The sequence below is a fragment of the Macaca fascicularis genome, chromosome 19 (assembly GCF_037993035.2).
Source record: "Macaca fascicularis isolate 582-1 chromosome 19, T2T-MFA8v1.1".
NCBI lineage: Eukaryota > Metazoa > Chordata > Mammalia > Primates > Cercopithecidae > Macaca > Macaca fascicularis.
This window is the reverse complement of record NC_088393.1, coordinates 39,672,024-39,699,265: the sequence shown is the minus strand read 5'-3', so window position 1 is coordinate 39,699,265 and position 27,242 is coordinate 39,672,024. Positions and strand designations below refer to the sequence as shown.

Sequence of the window (27,242 nt, the reverse complement as noted above, 5' to 3'; positions counted from 1 at the left end):
ATACTAGCTTTTGTCCATGCAAATAAGAAAAACAACATTAATTACATTATTTTCTTTAGCTTCCTTAAAGTGTTCAAAGGCACTCGAGGAGTATGAAAATCCTCATGTCACACCTACATCCCAAATCAAACTGGAGAGCCAATAAAGAATGAAAGAGTGAATTATATGGTTCTAAGAATAAAAGACTAGGGAATAAGAAAAAACGTTGCTCAACGTACTAAAGGTAGAAAGCTTTTGTGTCCCATCCCTCCCTTTAATATAGCCAGAATGCATAAAGAACAGAGGGGGACCTAATTAGTAAAAATGCATTCAAACATGATTAATTGGTAATCTGGCACCAGCTGTATAGAACCAAATGCTATACTTTATTAGACAGACACTTGCAAGTTTTACATCTGCTTCATGCTAACAGAACATCTGCTTCACTCATTCAAACACTTTTCCAGTTTTATGGCAATTTATACTTCGCTTGGTAGATCACACCCGTGAAAATATACACCAATAGTAGTTATCCTCTAAAGAATGCAAAACGAACAAATACTTCATATTTCAATTTGCACAGGTTCCATGGGGAATGCAATGTTGACAGAACGAAAACATCTTCAAAGATAATGACAGAAAGTAGTAGAAAGACAAAAGATTTGTATTTATAAAGAACTGTACAGCTGGCCGGGCACGGTGGCTCATGCCTGTAATCCCAGTACTTTGGGAGGCCAAAGCAGGTGGATCATGAGGTCAGGAGTTCAAGACCAGCCTGGCCAAGATGGTGAAACCCCGTCTCTACTAAAAATACAAAAAATCAGCTGGGCGTGGTGGCAGGCACCTGCAATCCCAGCTACTCGGGAGGCTGAGGCAAGAGAATCACTTGAACTCGGAGGGCAGAGGTTGCAGTGAGCCGAGATCACGCCACAGCACTCCAGCCTGGGAGACAGAGTGAGACTCTGTCTCAAAAACAAAACAAAACAAACAAAAAACCACATGGTTTAAGTACCACAATGGTACTTAAAACCACTGAAGTAACAGTGTATATAGTAACTTAACAGAAGTACAAAAGGAAAATAAAATGACTGCTCACAATGACTCATCACATTCCCCACAGGCACTCAGATAAGTTGCTGGCAATGCCCAAAGGCTAAAGAGTCCTTTGAGACAAACGACACCCAATGTGGAAAGGAAACATCAAATTAGCTTTTAAAAAATCTCACGTAAATAGATCCCCCACATAATGTCTGGTCACCCTGGCCTGCCTTTAGCAAGAATCCTCTAAGCCTGGTTGAGCCAGAATCTCCCGCACCCCAGTGGTTCCTCTTACTCATTTCCCAGCCACTGACCCCACCCCGCTCCTTGGCTGCCCATTCCTACTCACCCATGCTATACTAGGAGTTGAGTACAATCTCTCTCCACCACTGCAAGACCTTGTTGCAGCGGTCCCTACAGCTATCACGATGGTCCTGAATAAAGTCTTCCTCACTCTGCTTTAAAAAAAACAAAAACAACTCATGTAAAAAAGTTCTGTTTACAGGCCGGGCGCAGTGGCTCACACCTGCAATCCCATCACTTGGGGAAGTCAAGGTGGGCAGATCACTTGAGGTCAGGAGTTTGAGATGAGCCTGGCCAACATGGCAAAACCCTGCCTTTACTAAAAATACAAAAATTATCCGGGCATTGTGGCGCATGTCTGTAATTCCAGCTACTTGGGAGGCTGAGGCATGAGAATTGCTTGAACCTGGGAGGTGGAAGGTGCAGTCAGCTGAGATCCCGGCACTGCACTGCAGCCTGGGTGATGGAGTGAGACTCTTGTCTCAGGAAAAAAAAAAAAAAAGTTTTGTTTACAAAAATTGTCCCCCAAAATAATTAGACTGTTAGTAGTGGGGAAGCCACCGAAAAATTAACTTTATAAATGTAATCTGTTTCAGAATGAGGTTAACAAATCATCTCACCAAGAAATAGTAGCCCATAAGACAGCTGTTCTTAAAGTTCTGTACTGGGAATCATGCCCTCAGCAAACATATTTATGGCACATACATGGTTTATTGTCTGGTTAAATTCATGTCCATCTGTTAGAGGGGAATGATTCTTGCCCTAGAGTTGATTAAAGCCGTGGCATGTGAGAAGTGCCAAGCAGGGCTTGTGAGGAGGGCAGTCTGCTGCTGAAGCGACAGTTCTTCCACTGGGCCCACACTCAGGCAATCAGCAGTCTTAGCACTACTGTGCTAGTATTGTGTGGATTAACCCTATCTATTCTAAAGTCTCCTTGCTTTGCAGGAGTATTCAATGGGAAATCATGCAAATTCGGCGATATCAAGTAAATAGGTGGAAAATGTCAGCAAACGGAAAAAAGACTAAAAAGAAGAGTGACCTTGGTGCTCACAGCCAAAGGAGAACTGCCTTCCTTATCACTGCACATTTATTTGCTGGGGAAACAAAAAGGTGCAGGAATTTAGTACTTGACCAAAAGATGTGTATGTTCCAACAAGAAAGAAGAATGCGGCTGTGTGTGATGGCTCACGCCTATAACCCCAGCACTTTGGGAGGCTGAGGCAGGTGAATTACTTGAGCCTAGGACTTTAAGACCAGCCTAGGGAACATGGCAAAACCCAATCTGTACCAAAAATATAAAAAATTAGCTGGGCACGATGGCATGCACCTGTAGTTCCAGCTACTCGTGGGGTTGCAGTGGGAGAATCACCTGAGCTCAGGAGGTCGAGGCTACAGTGAGCCAAGATCGCACCACCGCACTCCAGACTGGGAGACAGAGGGAGATCCTGTCTCAAAAACAAACAAACAAACAACAACAACAAAAAAAACACCAAAGAAAGAACACATTGTAAATAAAGGGAAATGACTTCAGGCACGCCTCATCTCACTGTGTCTCGCTTTCCTGCCCTTTGCAGATAACATGTTTTTACAAACTGAAACTTACTGGCAACTATGCATCAAACAACTATCAAGGCCATTTCCCCAATAGCTATTGCTCATTTTTTGTCTCCGTCACATTTTAGTAATTCTTCCAATATTTCACATTTTTCTTTATTATTATACTTGTCATGGGATCTAGGATCAGTGATCTTTGATGTCATCAGTACTACTGTAATTGTTTTGGGGCACAATAAACCACACCCATGTAAGATGGTGAACTGAATGTGTGTTCTGATACCTCTGTCATTCTTCTGTCTCATTTCCTCTCCCCAGGCCTCTCTGCTCCCTGAGACACAATCATATCAAAATTACTAACTTTACAATAGCCTCTAAGCGTTGAAAGGAAGTGTGGCACATCTCTCACTTTAAATGGAAAGCTAGAGATGGTAAGTTAGTGAGGAAAGCATGTCGAAAGTTGAGAGAGACCAAAAGCTAGGCCTCCTGTGCCAAACAGCCAAGCTGTTAACACAAAGGAAAAGTTATGGAAGGAAATTAAAAGTGCTACTCCAGTGAACGCACCAATGATAAGGATGAAAAACAGCCTCGTTGCTGATACGGAGAAAGTCTAATGCTCTGATAGAAAATCAACCCATCTAAAACATTCTCTTAAGCCAACGCCTAATCCAGAGCAAGGCCCTAACTCCCTTCAATTCTGTGAAGGCTAGAGAGGTGAGGAAGCTACAGAAGGAAAGCTGGAAGCTAGCAGAGGTTGGTGCATGAGGTTGAGGGGAAGCAGCCATCTCCCTAACATACAAATGCAAGGTGAAGCTGAAAGTGCTGATGGAAAAGCTGTAGCAAGTCATCCAGAAGATCCAGCTAAGATGGCTGATGAAGGCGCCTACATTAAACAACAGATATTCAATGTAGATGAAACAGCCTTCTATTGAAAGATGTCGTCTCGGACTCTTACAGCTCAAGAGGAGAAGTCAATGCCCGGCTTCAAAGCTTCAGAGCACAGGCCGACTCTCTTGTTAGGGGCTAATGCAGCTGGCGGCTTTAAGTTGAAGCCAATGTTCATTTACCATTCTGAAAATCCTAGGGCCCTTATTAAGAATGATGTGAAATCTACCCTGCTTGTGCTCTAGAGATGGACAACAAAACCTGGATGACAGTAGATGTTTTGATAGCATGATTTACTGAATATTTTAGGCCCACTGTTGAGACCTACTACTCAGGAAGAAAAAAAAATTCTTTTCAAAATACTACTGCTGATTGATAATGCATCTGGTGATTTGTATTATTTTCACACCTGCTAACACAAAATCCATTCTACAGCCCACGGATCAAGGAATAATTTTGACTTTCAAGTTTTAATTTTTAATTTTTTTTTGAGTCGGAGTCTTGCTCTTTCACCCAGGATGGAGCACAGTGGCGCCATCTCAGCTCACTGCAACCTCTGCCTCCCAGGTTCAAGTGATCCTCCTGCCTCAGCCTCCCTAGTAGCTGGGACTACAGATGTGTGCCATCACACCTGGCTAATTTTTGTACTTTTAGTAGATACAGGGTTTTACCATTTTGGCCCAGCTGGTCTTGAACTCCTGACCTCAAGTGATCTGCCCACCTTGGCCTCCAAAGTGCTGAGATTACAGGCATGAGCCACTGCGCCTGGCCTGATGGTGTACTTTGGAGTATGAAAATGTCTAATTTTGATGAAGACAAATTTATTTATTTATTTTTAATCATGTGTTTTTAGTGTTGTCTCTATGAAGTTTTGGCCTACTCCACGGTTATAAAGATTCATTTGTATGTTTTCTTCTAAATGTTTTACAGTTTTAGACATTCAGGCCTATGATCCATTTTGAGTTAATTTTTGTGTGTGGTGTGAGGCAGTGGTCTAACTTCATTCTTTTGCATGTGAATATCCATTTGTTTATAGACCATTTATTGAAGACTATTCTTTCTCTACTTAACCGTCCTTCCTGGTGCCCTGCTGAAAATCACTTGATCATCTAAGGATTTATGTCTGTATTTCTTCTTTTTTTTTTTTTTTTTGAGACAGAGTCTCGCTCTGCCGCCCAGGCTGGAGTGCAGTGGCCGGATCTCAGCTCACTGCAAGCTCCACCTCCCGGGTTCACGCCATTCTCCTGCCTCAGCCTCCCGAGTAGCTGGGACTACAGGCGCCCGCCACCTCGCCCGGCTAGTTTTTTGTATTTTTTAGTAGAGACGGGGTTTCACCGTGTTAGCCAGGATGGTCTCGATCTCCTGAACTCGTGATCCGCCCGTCTCAGCCTCCCAAAGTGCTGGGATTACAGGCTTGAGCCACCGCGCCCGGCCCCTTATGTCTGTATTTCTAATTTTATTCCACTGATCTATACATCTACCTTATGCCAGCACAAGAGTCTGATTACTGTGGCTGTGTAGTAAGTTTTGAAATCAGAAAGTTTGAGTCTTACAACTTCGTTTTTCTTTTTCAAAACTGTTTTAGCTATTCTGAGTCCCATGAGTTTCCGTATACATTTTCGGACTAGCTTGTCAATTTCTGTGAAAAGTCTACCTGGGATTCTCAGAGGGATCATGTTGAATCTGTAGATCAACTTGAAGAGTACTGCCATCTTTTTTTGTTTTTGAGACAGGGTCTTGCTCTGTTGCCCAGGCTGGAGTGCAATGGTATGATCTTGGCTCACTTAAGACTTGGCCTCCTGTGCTCAGGTGATCATCCCATCGCACCCTCTCAAGTAGCTGGGGGTAAGTTGTGTGCCACCAAGCCTGACTAATTTTTTTTTTTGTATTTTTAGTACAGACAGGTTTTTGCCATGTTGCCCAGGCTGGTGTTTCTTACCAGTTTTAAATCAAAATTTTGACTTCCAGATATAAAAGAGAAAGAAATCAGGATACTCCCACCCATTTTTTTTTAAATTTTTTTCTTTTCTTTTTTTTTTGTTTTTAGAGACAGGGTCTCACTCTGTCACCCAGGCCGGAGTGCAGTGGTGTGATCATAGCTCACTGCAGCCTTGACCTCCCCAGCTCAGATGACCCTCCTGTCTCAGCTTCCCAAGTAACTGGGACTGCAGGTGCACACCACCACACCCAGCTAATTTAAAAAAAATTTTTGTAGAGATGGGATCTCACTATGTTGCCCAGGCTGGTCTTGAACTTCTGGGCTCAAGCAATCTTCCCACCTTCTGCCCTCCAGAGTGCTGAGATGACAGCTGTGAGCCACTGTGCCGGCTGGCCTCCCCCATCCTTTTTTTTTTGAGACAGGGTCTCATTCTGTCAAACAGGCTGGAGGACAATGGCACAATCTTAGCTAATGACAACCTCTGCCTCCTAAGCTCAAGTAATCCTCCTACCTCAGTCTCCCAAGTAGATGGAACTATGGGCACGTGCCACCATGCCCGGCAAATTTTTTTATTTTTTTAGAGATGGGGTTTCACCATATTGCCCAGGCTTGTCTTGAACTACTGAACTCAAGTGATCCTTGGCCTCCCAAAGTGCTGCGATGACAGGTATGAGCCACTGTGCCCAGTCAGCCTCCACCATCTTTTACCCTCTCTTCTCCTTCCTCTTTTATCTTGTGTTATACATATTACATTGCTATATTATTATACTATTATGTATTATAACATTATCACTTATGTTGGCATTCTTATGTACTAGGTTGGTGCAAAAGTGATTGTGGTTTTTGCCATTTAAAAGTAATGGCGGCCGGGCATGGTGGCACACGCCTGTAATCCTAACTTTGGGAGGCAGAGGTGGGTGGACTGCCTGAGCTCAGGAGTTCGAGACCAGCCTGGGCAACATGGCAAAATCCCGTCTCTACTAAAAATACCAAAAAAAAAAAAAAAAAAAAAAAAAAAAATTAGCTAGGCATGGTGGTGCAGGCTTGTAATCCCAACTACTGGAGAGGCTGAGGCACAATTGCTTGAACCCAGAAGGCAGAGGTTGCAGTGAGCCAAGATCATTCCAGTTCATTCCAGCCTGGGTGACAGAGCAAGCTCTGTCTCATAAATAAATAGATAAATAAATAAATAAAAAATTAATGACAAGACCTGCATTACTCTTGCACCTAATATGACAGTATCTGTATCATATACATTTTGTTCTATCACTAATTTTTAGTTTTAGTCCTATAGTTAAACAAATTTGAGCCCCACTGAGCATCTTTCTGTCATTGTTTTTCCATGTATCTCATGGATGGATCAAGTTTTTCCTCTTCCAATTTTTTCAGGTATTCTTAAAAATATATTATTTCTAGGGGGAAAAAAAGGTTGTATGCTGTCTTTATATGCAATGGAATGACTGGGTTAAAACGTGTAAATCACTTTCTCTTACTTGAGCATTTTCTTTTTTTGTTGTTGTTTTTTTTTTTTTTTTGAGACGGAGTCTTGCTCTGTTGCCCAGGCTGGAGTGCAGTGGCATGATCTGGGCTCACTCCAAGCTCCGCCTCCCGGGTTTACGCCATTCTCCTGCCTCAGCCTCCCGAGTAGCTGGGACTACAGGCGCCCGCCACCACACCCGGCTAGTTTTTTGTATTTTTAGTAGAGACGGGGTTTCACTGTGTGAGCCAGGATGGGATGGTCTCAATCTCCTGACCTTGTGATCCGCCCACCTCAGCCTCCCAAAGTGCTGGGATTACAGGCGTGAGCCACCACACCCGGCCCTACTTTCTAGGCATCATTCATGGTCTCTGACCATTAGACGTTACTGTGGAGAACCTGAATACCAGGTTGACCTTTGTTTCTCCTTATTGGTAACTTGATCTTTTTGTCTAGAATGTCCAAAGGTTTCTTTATATATTTAAGTCCAGCAACTTCAGAGAACTCTATCCTGCTAATGATTTTTCTAGGCCAATTTATCCCGGAACCTGCTCTGCCCCTTCAATTACTAGATTCAAATTTCCTTTTATTTTTTGAAAGTTTCCTTGAATTACATCTTTAAACACGTGCTTTTTGTTTTGTTTTGTTTTCCTGATTTATTGTTCTGGTTCTCTTTTTTTGGGACACAAATGATGCATGCTTGCTGCTCTTTGTCCTCAATTGTCACTTGCTTTCTCATACTGTCACTTTATTCAATCTTCCTTTCATTTTGTTGACCTCTCTCAGTCCTGTCCAACATTGCTCTTTCTGTACATTCTGCAGATTCTAGTCTCCTGTATGGTGCATCCGAGATGGTCATAATTTCTACAATGATTCTACCTTGTAATTCTATTTCTTGTCTAAAGTCTGCCAGTTCATGTTTCACTTCCTTTTGTTCTCTTCCTGTTCCCCCTTGAAGAAGGTACACAGCTTCTTACGCTTCTCCTTTGTATGCATCTTCCACAGTGGCAAATGATTACCTTTTAATGTGACATGTGTGGTTACAACCTCCACATCTCCACCGTAAAATTCTTCTGAGGACTGTTCTTCATCAATGATGTCTACTTGTTGTTCTCTTCCCTTTTTTGTTGCAGTATCACTGGACAATCTTGTCCCAGTTCCTTCCTTATCAGTTATGTCTGAATGTGGCAAGTTCTTACCACACAAGCTACTTGCAGGAAGTTCATGTGGGGGCGAGGCTGGGCACAAAGCTCAGGTCAGCAAGATTTTTCATTATATAGGGTGTTTTACAAGGGTGAGTTATTTAGTCTTTTCCTCATTTTAGTCAACAGAACTTGATAGCTTTGGGGATCTTCAAAATGCAGGTTGCCTCCCTTCATTACTGTCCTCTTAAATCCCATCTCTTACAAATATGGCTTGTCTCTGTGATCACTCCTTCTGGCCGGCCTGTGTAGCATGCTGTTCTTCATAGCAGAGTGGATCCAAGAGAGCTGCTGCCACTATAGCCTGCACACTCATCCCATGTTCCTACTCAAGGCACTGTTGGTTTTACCCCTAAGGAGATGCCACTAACTTTGGAGGACGATGCTTTACTCACTTTATCTGACCCCTGCAGCTTGCAGACTCCTCTTTCTTTTTTTTTTTTGAGATGAAGTCTCGCTTTGTCACCCAGGCTGCAGTGCAGTGGCGCAATCTTGGTTCACTGCAACCTTTCCCGCCCAGGTTCAAGCGATTCTCCTGCTTCAGCTGGGATTACAGGAGTGCACCACCACGCCTGGCTAATTTTTGTATTTTTAGCAGAGACAGGGTTTTGCCATGTTGGCCAGGCTGGTCTTGAACTCCTGGGCTCAAGTGATGTGCCCGCCTTGGCCTCCCAAAGTGCTGGGATTACAGGCATGAGCCACCATGCCTGGCCGCAGACTCTTCTCTCAGCATCTTTCTGAGTGCCACTGGATTTAGCAGCCCCCTTGATCAAAGTTGGAACTTGATTATCTATTTTTCACATTCCTTAATTGCTCTGAGGGAATTCCAAGAAAGAAGGAACTGATAACCACTACATTGCCACTTTAAAGTGAGAATAAGTAAGCCATGTTAGGAATTTAACTGTAGTATTATAAACAATCTAACTATCCAAAGTTGGGAGCATGAAAATAGTGGAATAATCAAGAGTATAAAAACTTCAAAAATATTAAATTATAAAACCATAACTACTTACGTAATTACAAAAGTTTTGTGAAAATGTATACATGGAAAAAGCATAGGATGCAACAGCAGATAAGGTAGATTATAAAAACTAGCTATACTCGGGTCATAAATAAGTAAAATATTTAGGCACTTAGGAGGAAGAATAGAAGGGAAAAATGAAAACAGCTTTTTGTTAAGGGTAATGAATATTAAGTAATTTTTTCATTTAAAATTTTGTCATTATTGTTACAACATAGTTTCAATAATTTAAAAAAAATACACACTCAGAAAATAAAAAGGAAGGCTATACAGATCTATCAAATACATGGCAGGGCGTGGTGGCTCACGCTTGTAATCCCAGCACTCTGAGAGGCCAAGATGGGCGGAACACCTGAGGTCAGGAGTTCGAGACCAGCCTGACCAACATGGCAAAACTTCGTCTCTACTAAAAAATACAAAAATTAGCTGGGCGTGGTGGTGCGCACCTGTAATCCCAGCTACTCTACTCAGGAGGCTGAGGCAGGAGAATCACTTGAATTCGGGAGGCGAAGGTTGCAGTGAGTCAAGACTACACTACTGTACTCCAGCCTGGGCGACAGAGTGAGACTCCATCTCAACAACCACCACAATAAAAAACAAAACTACTAAACAAAAATCACTTAAAATGCATCCACTGGCTCCTGTAACTGCCAGGACTAACAATATCGTATCCTCGAAGGCAAGCTCTGGAAGTCATATCCTTTGGTTCTAGTTCCCATCCAGATCCTTCACAGCAGCCAGTGCCCCCCCTTTTCCTCTGCCTACCCCATACCCTCAGCCCCAGCAGTGGACTCTACTGCAGAATACTGAAAGCTACTTAGCACTGATGACGTGCCAGGCACCATAAGGGCAGAACACCAAGTAAGAAAATGGGCTTTCACGGCCGGGCACGGTGGCTCAAGCCTGTAATCCCAGCACTTTGGGAGGCCGAGACGGGCGGATCACGAGGTCGGGAGATCGAGACCATCCTGGCTAACATGGTGAAATCCCGTCTCTACTAAAAAATACAAAAAACTAGCCGGGCGAGGTGGCGGGCGCCTGTAGTCCTAGCTACTCGGGAGGCTGAGGCAGGAGAATGGCGTAAACCCGGGAGGCGGAGCTTGCAGTGAGCTGAGATCCGGCCACTGCACTCCAGCCTGGGCGGCAGAGCGAGACTCTGTCTCAAAAAAAAAAAAAAAAAAAAAAAAAAAAAAAAAAGAAAATGGGCTTTCACTAGCTGCGCATGGTGGCTCATGCCTGTAATCCCAGCACTTTGGGAATTTGAGGTGGGCGGATCACGAGGTCAAGAGATCGAGACCATCCTGGCCAACATGGTGAAACCCCGTCTCCACTAAAAATACAAAAATTAGCCGGGCACGGTGGCGCCTGCCTGTAATCCCAGCTACTTGGGAGGCTGAGGCAGGAGAACCGCTTGAACCCAGGAGGCGGAGGATGCAGTGAGCCAAAATCGTGCCACTGCACTCCAGCCTGGGTGACAGAGCAAGACTGTCTCAAAAAAAAAAAAAAAAAAAAAGGCAGGGGGTGGTTTACTTTTTGTTTCTGTTTACAATAAAGGGCAGTAAAAAAGCTGGTTGCACTGAAAGGACAATTTAGAGTTAGTGTTTGGGCTCTAAAGATAGGCAGATTACACAAATATGTAGGTCGGGCATTGTGCCTCACACCTATAATCCCAGCACTTTGGGAGGCCCAGGTGGGAGGCTTGCTTGAGGTGAAGAGTTCAAGAACAGCCTGGGCAACAAAGTGAGACTCTGTCTCTACAAAAAATGAAAAAATTAGCCGGTGCCACTTGGGAGGCTGAGGTGGGTGGATTGCTTGAGCCCAGGAGTTCAAGGTTGCAGTGACCTTGATTGTGCCACTGCCTGAGTGATAGAGTGAGAACCTGTCTCAAAAAATAGGTACAAATAAATACAGTATGTATTAAAATGCCCCCAAATAGTTCCAAGCATGTAACAGACATTCAATAAACGGTATTTTAAAAAATCTTGAATACTTTCAATTTCCCAGCATTAAGACAACAGAAAAATAACTTAAAATTTCAAAAATATGCTGAGAAAGGATACTAGATATGTATTTTCTAAGACCATGTAAAACTAGTATCTTTTCCTTTAACTTTCCAGTTGCTATTTCAGGGTTTCCACTTTTCACATACAAACAATACAACAAGCATTTAAAAATAATTTTGAATGCATAAATTCAATGTATGACTTGTCTATTATATAAGCAACACTTTTACTCTCTGAATAATTACAACTACTTCAAAATGTTAAAAAATAACATCAAAGTATTTTCATTAAACACTACCTAATTTTGATGAGGTAGGAACACGAAAGGAAAACAGATTTACTCTTCTCAAATAATTCCCCAATATAGAAATGGTATAAATTAGAGGAGATTTATAAAGGAATATACACCCTAAAAATGAGTTTTTCTTTGGTCAATAAGGTCTTTGTTCAGTGATATTTATAATTTCTAATTGTTTATTGACAGAAAATATGTACATATTTAAAAATTAAATCAGATTAATTAAAAAAAATTGAGTTCCTGAGTTGTACTACCCCATTTCAAGTGTTCAGCAGCCACATGTGCCCGCTGTACTAGACAGTGCATAGACTGAACATTTCCTTCACTATAGTCCTATTGGACAATGCTGATCTAGAGAATCTAAACAAAACACTAAACCAAATGCCTACGCAGAGGTATTAACAGGTTTGAGAAATGGTTCTAACATTGGAGGATTCTTCTTGTGATATAGGAAACAAACCAAAATGTGTGCCATGGACTACTGCTTCAACACAAAGGAAAAAAATTGAATAAGACTCTGAGCTCAATTGTAAGTTTCAGAGGACAAGCGTGGTGGGTGGGGAAAAGTGCCTGTTTTATAGCTTCCCAGATGGTATCTGAGGCACAGACAGAAACTGGCCCAGGTTCTCTTTCCTTTCTCATTTTACACACTCCTGAAACAATCTCACCCACACATCTACAAGATGGTAATATGAAAATGCCCATTTCCAACACAGACGGAACTCCTGCCTTCAGCCCCGTAAGTCTAGCTCCCTTTACTCCATATTTCTGTGTGGACTGCTTTAAAAGTGCCTCACAACATAGTCAAACCTCAGCTCGTTGTTCCCTGCCTTGCCTCCTGTGCAAGAAAAAAATTGGCTGGCCTCTGTCCCTGGTTACGGGGAGGTAACCTTGTATTAGTCCATTCCTCACTCTGCTAATAGACATAACTGAGACTGGGTAATTTACAAAGGAAAGAGGTTTACTGGAGTCACAGTTCCACGTGGCTGGAGAGGTCTCACAATCATGGAAGAATGTGAATGAGGAGCAAAGTCAAGTCTTACACGGTGGCAGGCAGATCTGGCCAGGCGTGGTGGCTCACACCTGTAATTCCAGCCCTTTGGGAGGCCAAAGTGGGCAGATCACGAGGTCAGGAGTTCAAGATTAGCCTGACCAACATAGTGAAACCCATCTCTACTAAAAATACAAAAATTAGCCAGGCGTGGTAGCACGCACCTGTAATCTCAGCTACTCAGGAGGCTGAGGCAGGAGAATCAATCGCTTAAACCCAGGAGGTGGAGGTTGCAGTGATCCGAGATTGTGCCACCGCACTCCAGTCTGGACGACAGAGCGAGACTCTGTCTCAAAAAAAAAAATTAAAATAAATAAATAAAACCAACAGATCTCGTGAGACTTATTCACTATCACGAGAGCAGCACAGGAAAGGCCCGCCCCCATAATTCAATTACCTCCCACTGGGTCCCTCCCACGACATGTGGGAATTATGGGAACCACAATTAAAGATGAGATTTGGGTGGGGACACAGCCAAACCATATCAAAACTCTACGCTCCAGGAATAAAGAATCTGGCTGCTGTTTGTCCCCAGTTCCTGGAAGATACGCTCTAAATCCTTGGAACTTTAAGTGATGAGAGTGTCTTTGTTATTCATGGTAGGTTCTTCAGACCTCATCTGAGAGCCTGTGCTAGCAGGTGACAGGGTGAGCTCCTAATTTGTGTTAAGGAGATGACTCAGGATTGGGGTTGGCCATGCCAGAACACTCAACCATGTGGCCTGAGAGTCAGGGCTTTGAGCCATGTGCTAGCAGCCCAACCTCTAAGGAGAAGAAAAGGGCTGGAGATTGTGTCCAGCCTTGTGGGCAATAATTCAATCAATCGTGCCCACATAATGAAACCTCAATAAAAACTAGACACCGGAACTCAGGGGAGCTTCTTTGGTTGGCTCCACATAGTGTAACACACTGATGTGCCAGGAGGGTAATGGGCCTGACTCCACGGGGAAAAGATAATGAAAGCTTCCAAAGGGACCCTCGAAGACTTGGCTGCATGTGTCACTCCCTTTGGCTGGTTCTGATTTGTAATCTTTTGCTGTAACAAATCTGTAGTCATAATACAGCACTTTCCTGAATTCTGTGAGTTGTTCTAGTGAACTGTTGAACCTGAGCGGGTGGTGGGAACCTCAGAATTTGTAGCCAGCTGGTCAGAAGTGAGGGTTGTCTGGGGGTGGGGGGGCCCAAACTTGCACTGGTGTGTGAAACGAAGGCATTTTTGTAGAGAGCTGTACTCTCATCCTGTGAAGTTTGGCCTAATGGTGGGTAGCTGGTATCAGAACTCCAACCCTCCAGCTCTGCTCCTCCCGGTGCTCACTGTCACAGTAAATGGCATGTCCATCCATCCACCCCACTGCTAAGCACACCAGGCAGCTTGGACCGAGGTTCCCTCTCAACTGTTCCCTCTCAACGAACTTCTACACAGTGAATCAAGACATCCCTCCAAGTCCACTTCCTAAAAAGCTCTGACTTCGGTTCACGTCTCTGCAACTCTTCTGCAGCCTCAAAGCCCTATGTGATCTGTTCTTCTCCTCTCTTGTACCTTCTCCTCATTGCTCATAAAATTCTGGCCACATGCACCTTCTCTCTGATCCTGGATTTGCCAAGTTCATTCCTACCTTACAGACTTTTGGCTTGCTGTTTCCTCTGCCTAGAACGTTCTCGCAGATCTTAGCTTGGCTGGTTCCTTCTATAATATCATGTAGGTTTTGGTTTACATGTCCTCAAAGTGGTCTGCTTTACTTTCCTATTCCAAGTAGCCTTCTAGTGACTATCTCATCATCCCGTGTGACTTTCACCACAGGATTCATTTTCATTTTCTTTCTGATTTTTCCCCTTTTCATCCTAATCGAGTTCTATGTCGTATTCAATGTTTTATTCCCAAAGCCTAGAAAAGTGTCTGGCACACAGAAGATATTCACTTACTGAATATGTGAATGCGATAAATATTACTGAATCCACTGAATTGGATTATCTTAGCAGTTTCCTGACTTTAGTTTTGCTCTCCCCAAATCCATTTTCCACATCATAGCCTGAGGCAACTTTCTGAAACACCAATACGATGACATCGCTGCCTCACTAAAAATATGGCTCACTACTATAATACATTCAGAGAGAGTTCTATCTTCGAGACAGAGAAGACAGACCCTTTATTATCTGGCCTCTGTTTACCATTCCCAGTACATCCCTTCTCCCCTTCTACTCTCTAGCCAGGCTAAACTACTGGCAATGCTTCACATACCAGGCTCTCTTGCCTCTTCAATTTCCTGCACGTGTCCCTCTTCTAGGACACTCATCTTTCCTCCCCAGCTTGCCTGGTTAACTCTTACTCCTCCTTCAGGTCTATTTAACCATCATTTCCTCTAGAAAAGCTTCCCTGATCTTCCAAAATGAGGTTAGGCTCCCCCTCCTATGTGCTCCCACAGTGCTCTCTATCTCATCCCATCCTAGCACTGAGTGTGGATGTCCTGTAATTGTCTGGATACTCACCTGTTTCCTTCTCAAGAGTGTAAGTTCCTTGGGGGCACGGCCTTGTCTTATTCAGTGATACTGCTACCACTAAGCACAGTGCCTGCTGGCATACTGTAGGTGCTTAACATATACTTACTCAATTCATTTACTATACTGGAAAATCTGCTGGCAAATTCAGAAATCTGTGTTATTCCTTCCATGTTCTCCAGAGTGTTTAACTCAATGTTACCCACGGAACAGGAGCTCAGTAAATACTAGGTGAAACCAGAACTTCCTTAACCCAGTGAAAGTAAAGAGAGAAAAACCAAGGGTGTTCAAATTTCTCGATGATGGGGTATATTTATTTAAGGAAACCAGCAAGGCTAGTTACAAGTTTTACATTAAAGAGCTACACTTAATAGTTTATAATTAAGTTATATGATCTCTTTCAACATGTCTCCTTGCTACACTGTTGTTAGCATTTAATTTGAGCTATCTGCTCACACGGGGATATTTCAGTCTTTTTTCAAAATACTTATGTTAATATATAAGCACTACATGGTTTAATTCGAGGTAATCGCTTTATAAGCACTTTTTTTTTGAGATGAAGTCTTGCTCTGTCACACAGGCTGGAGTGCAGTGGCACGATCTCAGTTCACTGCAACCTCTGCCTCCTGGGTTCAAGCAATTCTCCTGCCTCAGCCTCCTGGGTAGCTGGAAATACAGGCATGCGCCACCATGCCTGGCTAATTTCTTTTGTATTTTTAGTAGAGACAGTGTTTCACCATGTTGGCCAGGCTGGTCTCAAACTCCTGACCTCAAGTGATCCACCACGCCCTGCCAGCATTCCATTTTAAAGAGATAGGCAGGGCATAGTGGCTCACACCTGCAATCCCAACACGTTGGGAGGCCAACGCAGGAGGATTGCTTGAGTCCAGGAGTTTGAGAACAGCCTGGGCAACACAGTAGGCCCATCTCTACAAAAAATTAAATAATTAGCTGGGAATAGTGACATGCACCAGTTACTTGGGAGGCTGAGGTCAGAGTAATGCTTCAGCCCAGGAGGCTGGGGCCGCAGCGAGCTGTGATTGCGCCACTGCACTCCAGCCTGGGTGACAAAGAAAGACCCTGTCCGCCCCAGCTCCTCCCAAAAAAAGATAGATAAACGGGTAAAATTCTTCTGACAAGAAGAACTACCTACTGTCACTGAAGGATAAGAATTATTCTTCTTTGGTACTATGATAATTTATATAAAGATATATATACTGTTCCCATAAAGTAACACAGCAGGTTTAAAAATAAACACACTAGAAGTTATTCTTATGAACTAGATTTCTCATCAAAGCAATCTCCTTTGGAGGCTCATTCCAGTAAGAGAACCAAAGCTCAAAATGTTTTGGAAAACTTTCTTTGGAAAATGTCTTTAGATCCTACATCAGTCACTTCTTTTGAACTTTCTTACAGATATACATCTTTGGCTTTGACGGTGTTTGTTTACCTTTACAAGCAACTAATCATCAGACACCACAGTTTAAGAGCATGACATATTAGATTTAAAAATAAGGTATATTTGGATGTAAATTTCCACATGTAAGTTATATACGAGTTCTGAAAACAATGCCAAGAGGAGTTCTAGAAATGCTGAAAAAGAGAGAGAGAAAGAAAACAAGGAAACGTGGCTGGGCGCGGTGGCTCACGCCTGTAATCCCAGCACTTTGGGAGGCCGAGACGGGTGGATCACGAAGTCAGGAGATCGAGACCATCCTGGCTAATACGGTGAAACCCCGTCTCTACTAAAAAATACAAAAAACTAGCCGGGTGAGTTGGCGGGCGCCTGTAGTCCCAGCTACTCGGGAGGCTGAGGCAGGAGAATGGCATAAACCCGGAGGCGGAGCTTGCAGTGAGCTGAGATCCGGCCACTGCACTCCAGCCCGGGCGACAGAGTGAGACTCCGTCTCAAAAAAAAAAAAAAAAAAAAAAAAAAGAAAGAAAACAAGGAAACGTGTTTAAAGAGTCACAGACCACCCTCCCAACTTTTTTTTTTTTTTTGAGACGGAGTCTCACTCTGTTACCCAGGCTGGAGTGCAGTGGTGTGATCTCGGCTCACCACAACCTCTTCCTCCCGAGTTCAAGTGATTCTTGTGCCTCAGCCTCCTGAGCAGCTGAGATTACAGGTGTATGTCATCGTGCCTGGCTCATTTTTGTGTTTTTAGTAGAGATGGGGTTTCACCATGTTGGCCAGGCTGGTCTTGAACTCCTGACTTCAAGTGATCCACCCACCTCGACCTCCCAAAGTGCTGATATTACAGGCGTGATGCCCGGCTGACCCTCTTGCAAATCGGATTAAAATTACTGCTCCTTTCCCTGGAAATATCATAGGTTCCACATCGCCCTATGCCCTGCAAAACCACTTGCACAGAGTATTAGATAGGCATGAACATGCTGAGGACCCTCTGTGGAGCTCATGATTTAAAGCAGTGGCTTTTTTATTTCTTTTTCGGTTTTTTGTTTGTTGGTTGGTTGGTTGGTTTTTTTTCCTGTTGTAGCCAACAAGAAAAAAAAGAGAAGTACCTTGTATACTGTGACCCAGTTTGTGCACACATATATATATAATTAAAAGTTTCACAAAACAATCCTCAACTCTACTAGATGTGATAGTATTCTCTTCTTTTTGATTTCATTAAGAAAAATGTTACTCATGACCTACTGCACTAATTTCACAATCTATAACTTGAATAATACTAATTTAGAGTAACTGCTAAATAAATAGAATAATTTAATGAAAAAGAAAAAACTCATTTGATTAGAAAAATCCTGGGCTGGGTGCTGTGGCTCATTCTCATATTTTGGAATACCGAGGCAGTAGGATCACTTGAGCCCAGGAGTTTGAGACCAGCATGGGCAACAAAGTGAGACCCTGTCTACAAAAAAATCAAAAAATTAGCTTGGCGAGGTGGTGCATGCCTGTGGTCCCAGCGACACAGGAAGCAATGGCAGGATACTCGCTTGAGCCCAGGAGGCTGAGGCTGCAGTGAGCCATGTTTGCACCACTGCATCCTAGCCTGGGTGACAAAGCAATAACCTATCTCAAAAAATTAAAAATAAAGATTCTGGCTGGGCGTGGTGGCTCATGCCTGTAATCCCAGCACGCTGGGAAGCAGAGGCAGGCGGATCACAAGGTCAGGAGTTCGAGACCAGCCTGGCCAACATGGTGAAACCCCGTCTCTAGTAAAAATACAAAAATTAGCTGGATGTGGTGACACGCACCTATAGTCCCAGCTACTCGGGAGGCTAAGCCAAAAGAATCACCTGAACCTGGGAGGCAGAGGTTGCAGTGAGCCAAGATTGTGTCACTGCACTCCAGCCTGGGTGACAGAGTGAGACTCCACCTCAAAAATAAATAAATAAATAAATATTTTTAAAAAGATTCTGATATGTTATTTTAAAATAATAAACACAAAAATCTTTTCACTCTATAGTTCAACCTTTCTAGAGATTGGATTCTTTATGGTAAAACTGTGTTGCCTTGGTCATTCATCCACATGGCTTACTACTGGAGACCCCACTGAGTGAATCATACAATGGTCAAAGAAACTCCATACCTTAATATTAGAAAACCATAAATCATTTTCATGTAACGTGGCAAGGTAGACAGACGTAAGAAGTCCAATGCAAAGGGCAATGGTTCCACCAATTGTCAATGACAAAATCTTCCATAATCTTCTACTGGTACAACCTTTTGGAAAAATGGAACAGATAAATAACTAAGTTAGCAAAAAAATTAGAATGTAATAGTTCTACTTCAGATTACCAAGTAAGCTAAGTCTAGCTGCCTGTCACTGGGAAAGCTTTTCCTGTCTCCAACAGAGGGTCCTTTCTGATTCCACAGACCTGTTTTATTCTATTACAACTTTTGCCCCATATCCAACTGTTCATGTGTGCGTTCTGCCAACTACAATGTGAGCTTCTTGAAGACAAATATATTATCTTATTCATCTTTAATACTGAGGACCTCTGTCTGGCACACTTTAACAACCATAATTTAACTATGAAGTCTGTTAAACGGATGACTAAATGTGTTACATGCCTAGGACGCAATCGATCTTTTAGATGATCTAGGTACAACCGGTGGTTTATTCTTTAAAAGCTATTTTAAAAACTTAATTACCTAAAAAAAAAATTTTTTTTTTTTTGAGACAGGATCTTGCTCTGTTGCCCAAGATGGAATGCAGCGGAGCAATCTCGGTTCACTAAAACCTCTGCCTCCTAGGTTCAAGCAATTCTCCCACCTCAGTCTCCTGAGTAGCTGGGACAACAGGCACACACCACTATGCCTGGCTAATTTTTGTATTTTTAGTAGATACAGGGTTTCACCATGTTGGCCAGGCTGGTCTTGAACTCCTGACCTCAAGTGATCCACCCGCCTCGGGCTCCCAAAGTGCTGGGATTATAGGCATGAGCCACTGCACTTGGCCGATTACCTAAAACTTTTTTTTAAAACCCACAGGTTTTGCAGGAATGCTCTGGCGGGAAAAAACTTACAGAATAAATAATCCAACATAACTCCAGTTAAAGGACGTATAAACTAGGAAAAATATGGATAGCACATATAAGAAAGCTTAAATACTCTTAATATAAGATGAATACTTTCAGGACAATTTATTTTATTTCAGGACAATTTATTGTCCTGTCAAGATGAATACTGCAGTAGGAAAAAGATAAAGGACATGAACAGGCAATGTACAATAGAAAAAAGTGGCCAATAATAATAGATTGAAGATGTTCAAATTCATTAATGTTAAAGAAATGCAAATCAAAACTGTGAGTTATACTTCTAAAAATCTTGGCCAATTTGACAGCTTTCAAAATGCGAATACTCTGTTTTGGTAAGGGTATAAAAAATAGACATCTTCAAACATTGCTGCTAGAAGAATAAATTGGTGCCTCTCTGGAATGTAACATGGCAGCAGTGAGTAAAAGCCACCAAAATGAGCATCCCATTTGGCCAGTAATTCCAAATCTAGGCAAGTACCCTGCTATGGTTTGACTATTTGGCCCTCCAAATCTCATGATGAAATATGATTCCCAATGTTGGAGGTGGGGCCTAATGGCAGGTGGTGTGGTGATGGAACCAGATCCCTCATAAACGGCTTGGTGAGATTCTAGCAGTACTGAGTTCTCGAGTTCTCATTCTGTTAGTCCTAGGGGAGCTGGTTGGTTAAAAAAGAGCCTGACACCCTGTATTCCTCGGAAATTACTTCTACTCTGGTCATGTGATCTCTACACACTGGCTCCCCTAGGCATTCCACCATGATTGGAAGCTTCCTGAGGTCTCACTAGAGGCCAATGCTGGTGCCATGCTTCCCGTACCGTCTGCAGAACGCTGAGGCAAATAAACCTCTTTTCTTTATAAATCACCCAGCCTCAAGTATTCTTTTATGGCAACAGAAATGGACTAAGACATGCCCCAAGGAAATAAAGTTTTAAACAAACATACGGCCACAAGGAAACTGATCACGGTTCTGTCTGTATTAGCAAATGGTAAGAAAACCTTTCACTTCTACAGTGGCAGCTATAAAAATACTTTACTTCGATATTTCAAAAATACGTTAACTGGCTTATGACATGTTCATAACATAGTAAGAGAAAAACAGCAAGCTACAAAATAGCACGTAGATCCCAATTTTGCAAAACTGTATATGAATGCTTATGGGTATACATACGCAGAATAAGACAGTGTCATTGGTGTTAGTTTCAGGATGGGAGTGTATTTTTCTTTCTTTGCAGTGTTTAAGGTGTTCAGAAAGTACTATTATCCAAAATGCATTGATTACTTGCTAATGGCTGAGCCACGTGGCATGACCTCCCATTACAGATCGCTTTACTAGCCTGGCTGGTAAGAATTAACATGGCTGTAAATAATGTAAATTCTGTCAGATATCCAAAATGGTTAATGGGTATGAAGATTTTCATGTTAACTTTTAAAATCCTGACCATGCTTTAGTTATAAAACCTACTCAGGAAGACAGAAGTTAATGCTATTTGATGCATCACTTAGCAAGCTTTACCATTATACAAACAACTGACCAAGTTCTGATTACTTTTCCCATCAATAAAAGAAAAAAAAAAAAAAAGCAAAAGAAAACTTCACGTATTTGACTAAATTATAAGGAATTTAAAAAAATGTTGATCCACCGTTCACTATTTTAATGAAATGAGAAACTCACCCAAGGTAAGGCTGCCTGGTGTGAACAGTATACACGACCACAAAAATTAGAGATAGACTAAACTCTGGGGTGTGGATGGGGGACCATTACTCTAGAGTCAATGGATGAGATTGGAAGAACCATAAGTTAATGAACAGACAGCTGACAAATGCTTCTAATCAACGTTCTTTCATCTTTTGTCAAATCATAACTGTAAAATCAATCCAATCAAATTGCAATTAGAACATCAGCGTACTAGAACAAGTTTTAATTGTCAGGTCCCAACAAATTTTTATCCTATTGGAGAGTGACATTTTAATATGCAGAAATAAAAGCAATCCAAATCGCTGCTTTAGTTTAAATCACCTACCAGATGGCAATTTATTTTCCAACTTCACATTTTCTTCTTGGGCTGGAAAGTCTTCAGAAACTTCTGTGGCTCTTATTTCTCTTCTTTGCCGAATGGACATCATGATGTCAGCCTTTCATGCATTGTTCTCCCAATCACTCCTACACAGAAATAAACAGGCCATCAATGTCAGTACCTTCTCCCCAACACACCCCGTGCTCATCCATGCTGAAATGCCTTTACTAATGCCATTTTCCCTCGATTCGCATGCCCTCCCATCTTTTTTTTTCTTCCCCCTAAGACAGGGTCTCACTGTCACCAAGGCTGGAGTGCAGTGGCATCATCATGGCTCACTGGAGCCTCTACTTCCCCAGGCTCAGGTGATCCTCCCATCTCAGCCTCCCGAGTATCTGGGCTACAGGAATGTGCTACCACACCAGGCTAATTATTTTTTGTAAAGATGGGGTCTTCCTATCTTGCCCAGGCTGGTAGTGAACTCCTGGCCTCATGCGATCCTCCCCGCCTTGGCCTCCCAAAGTGCTAGGATTACATGCATGAGCCATTCTGCCCAGCCTGCCCTTGATCTTGCCATCTAAATCGTTGCTGGCCTTCAAAGCTACACTCAAAACATAAATATTTATTTGACTCAATCATATTTATTCATGAAGCATGTGCTCTACAGCAGGCCCTGCCAGGAGTCACGAAACCAGGTGAGCAACACACACAAGACGCTGTTCTTCCAGAACATCTTGGGACATTCCAGTTCTGGCTGATCTTCTCCCTCCCTGAGCCATAGCAGTTACCATGCAATGCGTCACGTAATTACACAGTTGTGTATTATTTTCTACTTCCATAGGCGGTAGTAGGTCTTCAGTACCTCCCACAGAAGTGGCCACGTGGGAGATACTCCATAGTAAATGTGTTGACAACCGGATTTTGAAGAACTAAAATATTGTTTTGTCTCAGGTACCTGAATTTTAACACCAGTGTTCTATAAAACAATTCACACTGGCAGCTTCAGGAATATGCCTCAGTGGTGATGACTGCGGGGGTGTGCCAATCAGGGCAGCTGCTATCCCAGGGAGCGTCGGTGGGAGTAACTGCGGGGAGCAGGAGCCTGGTTTGGCAGCAGTAAGTGGGAGGCGGGGGAGTGGTGGCAGTGAGTAAGCAGGTTCTAGTCCTCCAGAACATCTTGCTTCACTCCTCTGAATAATGAACAGCCTCTTACTAATTATTTCTCAAATGTGACTAGTAGCCTGACATGATTGTTTCCACAGTTTATTAATTCCTAAGGGGAACTTGCTCTACAGAACAAACCAACTAACATTATACAATTCATGTATTCATTCATACCAAAAATAAAAAATAAAAAAGCAGGAAGCCAGATTTAAGTACTGCGCTTTCAAGCACTGGAAATGGAGAACCTGGAACAGAGAGCGTGTTTAACAAAGTCCTACAGCCACAGATGGGCTTATCCCCCATGTGACCTCATCCTAGAGTCCTCCCTAAGTGGGAAAGGACTTTTTAAAACAATTCATATATTCTAATATGGTAAGGCAGAAAACCAACACATATTTAAGTACCAATTATGTGTCAGGCACTGCAATAGTCCCATGAACTATGAAACAAAAAGTTCCTCCATCAGATCAAAAGGAATGCCATTGTAAGCGACTGAAAAGGGACCAGACTCGATTCTTTATTAATAAGGACGACTAGTGCTGGCCGAGCAAGGCGGCTCATGTTAATTCCAGCGCTTTGGGAGGTTGAGGCAGGAGGATCACTTCTGACCAAGAGTTTGAGACCAGCCTGGGCAACAGGGCGAGACCCTATCTATACAATAAATAAAATAAAAATAAAAATAAAATAAAATAAAATAAAATAATTAGGCGGGTGCGGTGGTGCACGCTTGTGGTCCCAGCTATTCCAGAGGCTGAGGTGGGAGAATCGCTTGAGCCCAGGAATTCGATGTTGCAGTGAGCCGTGATCGCGCCACTGCACTCCAGCCTGGGCCAGAGAGCGAGACCCCCGTCTCTAAAAAAAAAAAAAAATTAAAAAGCCTAGCGCTCTAGTGAGCATCCCCTGGGTGAGGCAGGCACCGGGTCCGCTTACCTACGCGCCACGCCCCTGCACACCTGGCGTCCCCATCAGGTAGGTCTCCCAGGACAGGGGCAGCCGGGAAGTTCGGGCGAGCGGCCCTGGGGGTCGCAGCCCAGGCCCTGCCTCGCCGCACTGCCGTCGCGCAGAAGCCGCTCCGCAAACTTGGTCCCTCCCGAGTCCAGCCCGGCCCGCGTCCCGGCTGACACTTCCGCGCTCCGCCCCTCCCGACGCCCCGACGCCGCGGCCGCGCCCCCCGAATGCGCCACGCGGCGGGGCGGGGCGGCCTGAGGGGCTCAAAGCTGTAGCCGTGTGTTCCGCCGGCGGCCGCCCGCCCTCTCGGGGGACCCTCCCCCGCGCGTCCCCGCGCGCCGCCACAGACCTGCGGTCTCAGCGGTCCTCACGCGCGGCTCCGGGAGGGGAAGGAGGCCGACTGGGCTAGGCGGGAGCGGGGCAGCGCCACGGGCCGCAGCGCGCCGCGGGGACAAGGAGGGCAGAGCCGCTGCGGAGCTTTGTGGAAATGAGGGGCTGGGGGGCGTCGACAGCCCCGGGGAGGGGGCGCGCCGGAGAGGCCTGGCGGCTGCGGCCGCGCCCATAGGCCCCAGGAGCTGTTCGTCAACAGGAGTCTCCGCCTCCTTCCGCGGATCCCCGCCCCGTCTCGTGCGGCGCTGGCCGGAAGGAAGCGGCACACTTCCGCTTGCCTGGCCTTCCTTGAGTCCGGTCTGTTCCGGAGACTCTGAGCGGCGCCGCGGAGCCGCTGTCGTGGGGAGCGGGGTGCGAATCTTGTGTTTGCTCTCGCCGGCGCCGGTCACCTCAGGCCAGAGCTAGAGATTCGGCTCGGGAGAGGAGGGCCTGGCGACTCCGAGGAAGGGTCGCCTCGAGCCACACGGCCCGGAGCAGCGGCTCTGCGGTGGCCCCCGGGGTTTGAGAATGGTGCGGGCCTGGGAGCCCCTGAGGGCCTGATTTACGGGACTTCCCCTCCTTCCTCCTTCCTGCCGTCCCCTGCTGTGTGGCGGATGCGCAGGGATCGGTAGGGACGCCAGCAGTAGGGCCACTCGGGCCTGCCCCGCTTCCCGCGTTGCCCGGCCTGGCGCGCCGCCTCCAAGCCTTGGCAAAGCCCCAGTGCCCGATTGCCGCTGAAGTCCTTTAACGACTGCCCGTCAGCGTCCCGCAGAGAGGGATTTTCGTCTCCAAAGACGCCCCTTTTCACAAAATAGACTCCTCTGTGTTCTCACTTGGGTATATTTTTCTGTCTCCAAACTAGATTGGCAGCCGCTTTTTGAGAGCAGGTAGTGACTGTGCTATATTTCTAGATACCTTTCTTAGTCACACCACGAAAAACACTAAATGGAACCTTTTTTGAAATTATTTTTTAGAGATGAGGCTCTCTGTCGCCCAGGCTGGAGTGCAATGGTGCTATCACGGCTCACTGCAACCTCGACCTCCTGGGCTCAAGCAATCCTCCCGCTTCAGCCTCCCGAGTAGCTGGGACCAGAGGCTCGCACTGCTATGCCCGGCTAATTTTTAAATTTTTCGTAGAGACGAGGGTCTTGCTTTGTCGTCCAGGCTGGAGTGCAGTGGTGTGATCATAGCTCACTGCAACCTTAGTCCCGTGCACCCAAGTGACCCTGCTTCCTCAGCCTCCTGAGTAGCTGAGATTCATTTTAATTTTTGTAGAGATGGGGTCTCATTGTGTTGCCCAGTCTGGTCTAAAACTCCTGAGTTGAGGCAGGCCTGCCTCAGCCTCTCAAAATGTTGGGATTACAGGCTTGAGCCACTGCACTGGGCCCATCAAACGTTTTATTTGTCAGCATATACTTTACATGTTAATTGATTTTTGTTAAAGGAATGGCCATCTGGGACCTCCACCCTTGAAAAGGCGCTCATTGGTCTGACTCCAAACTAAATTACTCCATCCAGGAAGCCTTTCCTAGTCACCTCTGCTGGAGATCGTCCTCCTTTGTGTGTCGGTTGTTAGTAAAGAGCACACATTCTGTGCGAAGATATTAAGGTATCTGCTGGAAGACTTCGATAGAAACAAATGCAGCTGTTTTTTCGGATGACATTTGTCTTGTTTCAACCTGGTGGTTGGTAGCTTTTCTGTCGCCTGGCTTGAGGGCAAGGACTGTATGTTTATTATCTTTCATGTTAAGATGACTTTATGTACATTTGTCTGCTTCATCAATACATAGGTGAATTGAGTCCCCCTTAAATAGGATTTCCCTCTTACTGTATAGGTTTTTTTTTTTTTTTCTCTTCACTCTGGGGGAAATGTGACCATTGTGAAACATCATCGCTTAAAAAGAAAGTAGAATTCAGCAGCAGCTGCTTGTTTTAATACTATGAAAGGACATTCCTAAGCAAGATAAAGCTTTGAGACTTTTCCTAAGTAGGACCTACTGCTGAGAGTAAGTCTTGGGGAGAATAAGCCAATTAAGAATTAGTCTTTGGTTCTGATAAAGTAACGATGGAGGTGATGGGTAATGAGTGTAGGTCCTCGCTCACACTTCTGGCCATATGAGCCAGGAGCCAGAGAGGAAATGTAAAAGGAATGGGCTCCAGTAATGGACTGTGACTGCAGTGGTGGTGTAGAGGAAGACTTCTGGTGTGCAGTAGGTTTAGAAGCCTAAATGGTCTCCCTGGTTGTCTCTGCCAGGGCCAGCAATACTTGTGCTGTGCATCTCAAAAGTGTGGTCTGGGGATCTGCAGCGTCACTGTCACCATCACTTGGGAGGTTAAATGCACATTATCGGAAACCATCATTCTTAGCAAACTATCGCAAGAACAGAAAACCAAACACTGCATTTTCTCACTCATGGTGGGAATTGAACAATGAGAACACTTGGACACAGGAAGGGGAACGTCACACACCAGGGCCTATTGTGGGGTGGGGGGAGGGGAGAGGGATAGCATTAGGAGATATACCTAATGTAAATGACGAGTTAATGGGTGCAGCACACCAACATGGCACATGTATACATATGTACCTAACCTGCACGTTGTGCACATGTACCCTAGAACTTAAAAGTATAATAATAAAAAAAAATGCACGTTGTCAGGTCCTACCCCACGCCTACTGAATTTAGAATCTGTAGGGCTAGGGGACCACTAATCTTTAAGAAGTTCATATGGTTAGGCTTTATGTCCCCACCCAAATCTCATCTTGAATTGTAATTCCCATAATCCCCACCGTTCAAGGGAGAGACCAGGTGGAGGTAATTGAATTATGGAGGCAGCTTCCCCCATGCTGTTCTCGTGATAGTGAGTTCTCACGAGATGTGATGGTTTTATAAGGGGCTCTTGCCTCTTCGCTCAGCACTTCTTCCGGCCTCCTTATGAAGAAAGTGCCTTGCTTCCCCCTTTGCCTTCTGCCATGATTGTAAGTTTCCTGAGGCC

At 44.3% G+C, this 27,242-nt stretch overlaps 1 protein-coding gene across 14 annotated transcripts in view; it reads right to left on the bottom strand.

Moving 5' to 3' along the window:
- The window catches only part of DPY19L3 (dpy-19 like C-mannosyltransferase 3), an 81,800-nt gene extending 57,411 nt beyond the window's left edge, over window positions 1-24,389 (bottom strand). For 10 of the 14 annotated variants that reach the window (XR_012427404.1, XR_012427405.1, XR_012427403.1 and 7 more), the window contains exons 1-3: window positions 23,862-24,046; window positions 21,774-21,913; window positions 18,800-18,933 (exon numbers count right to left, since the gene is read on the bottom strand). Coding sequence is in view for 6 of the 14 variants with exons in the window: in XM_005588732.4 (XP_005588789.2) it covers window positions 18,800-18,933; window positions 21,774-21,876 (237 nt within the window). In the remaining 8 variants the exon portion in view is untranslated. Of the gene's footprint in view, window positions 1-18,799; window positions 18,934-21,773; window positions 21,914-23,861; window positions 24,047-24,228 lie in introns of those variants that run through there. The other 4 variants (XR_012427401.1, XM_005588733.4, XM_074023047.1 and 1 more) reach the window with 1 other exon arrangement.
- Between the last annotated feature and the right edge of the window lie 2,853 nt (window positions 24,390-27,242).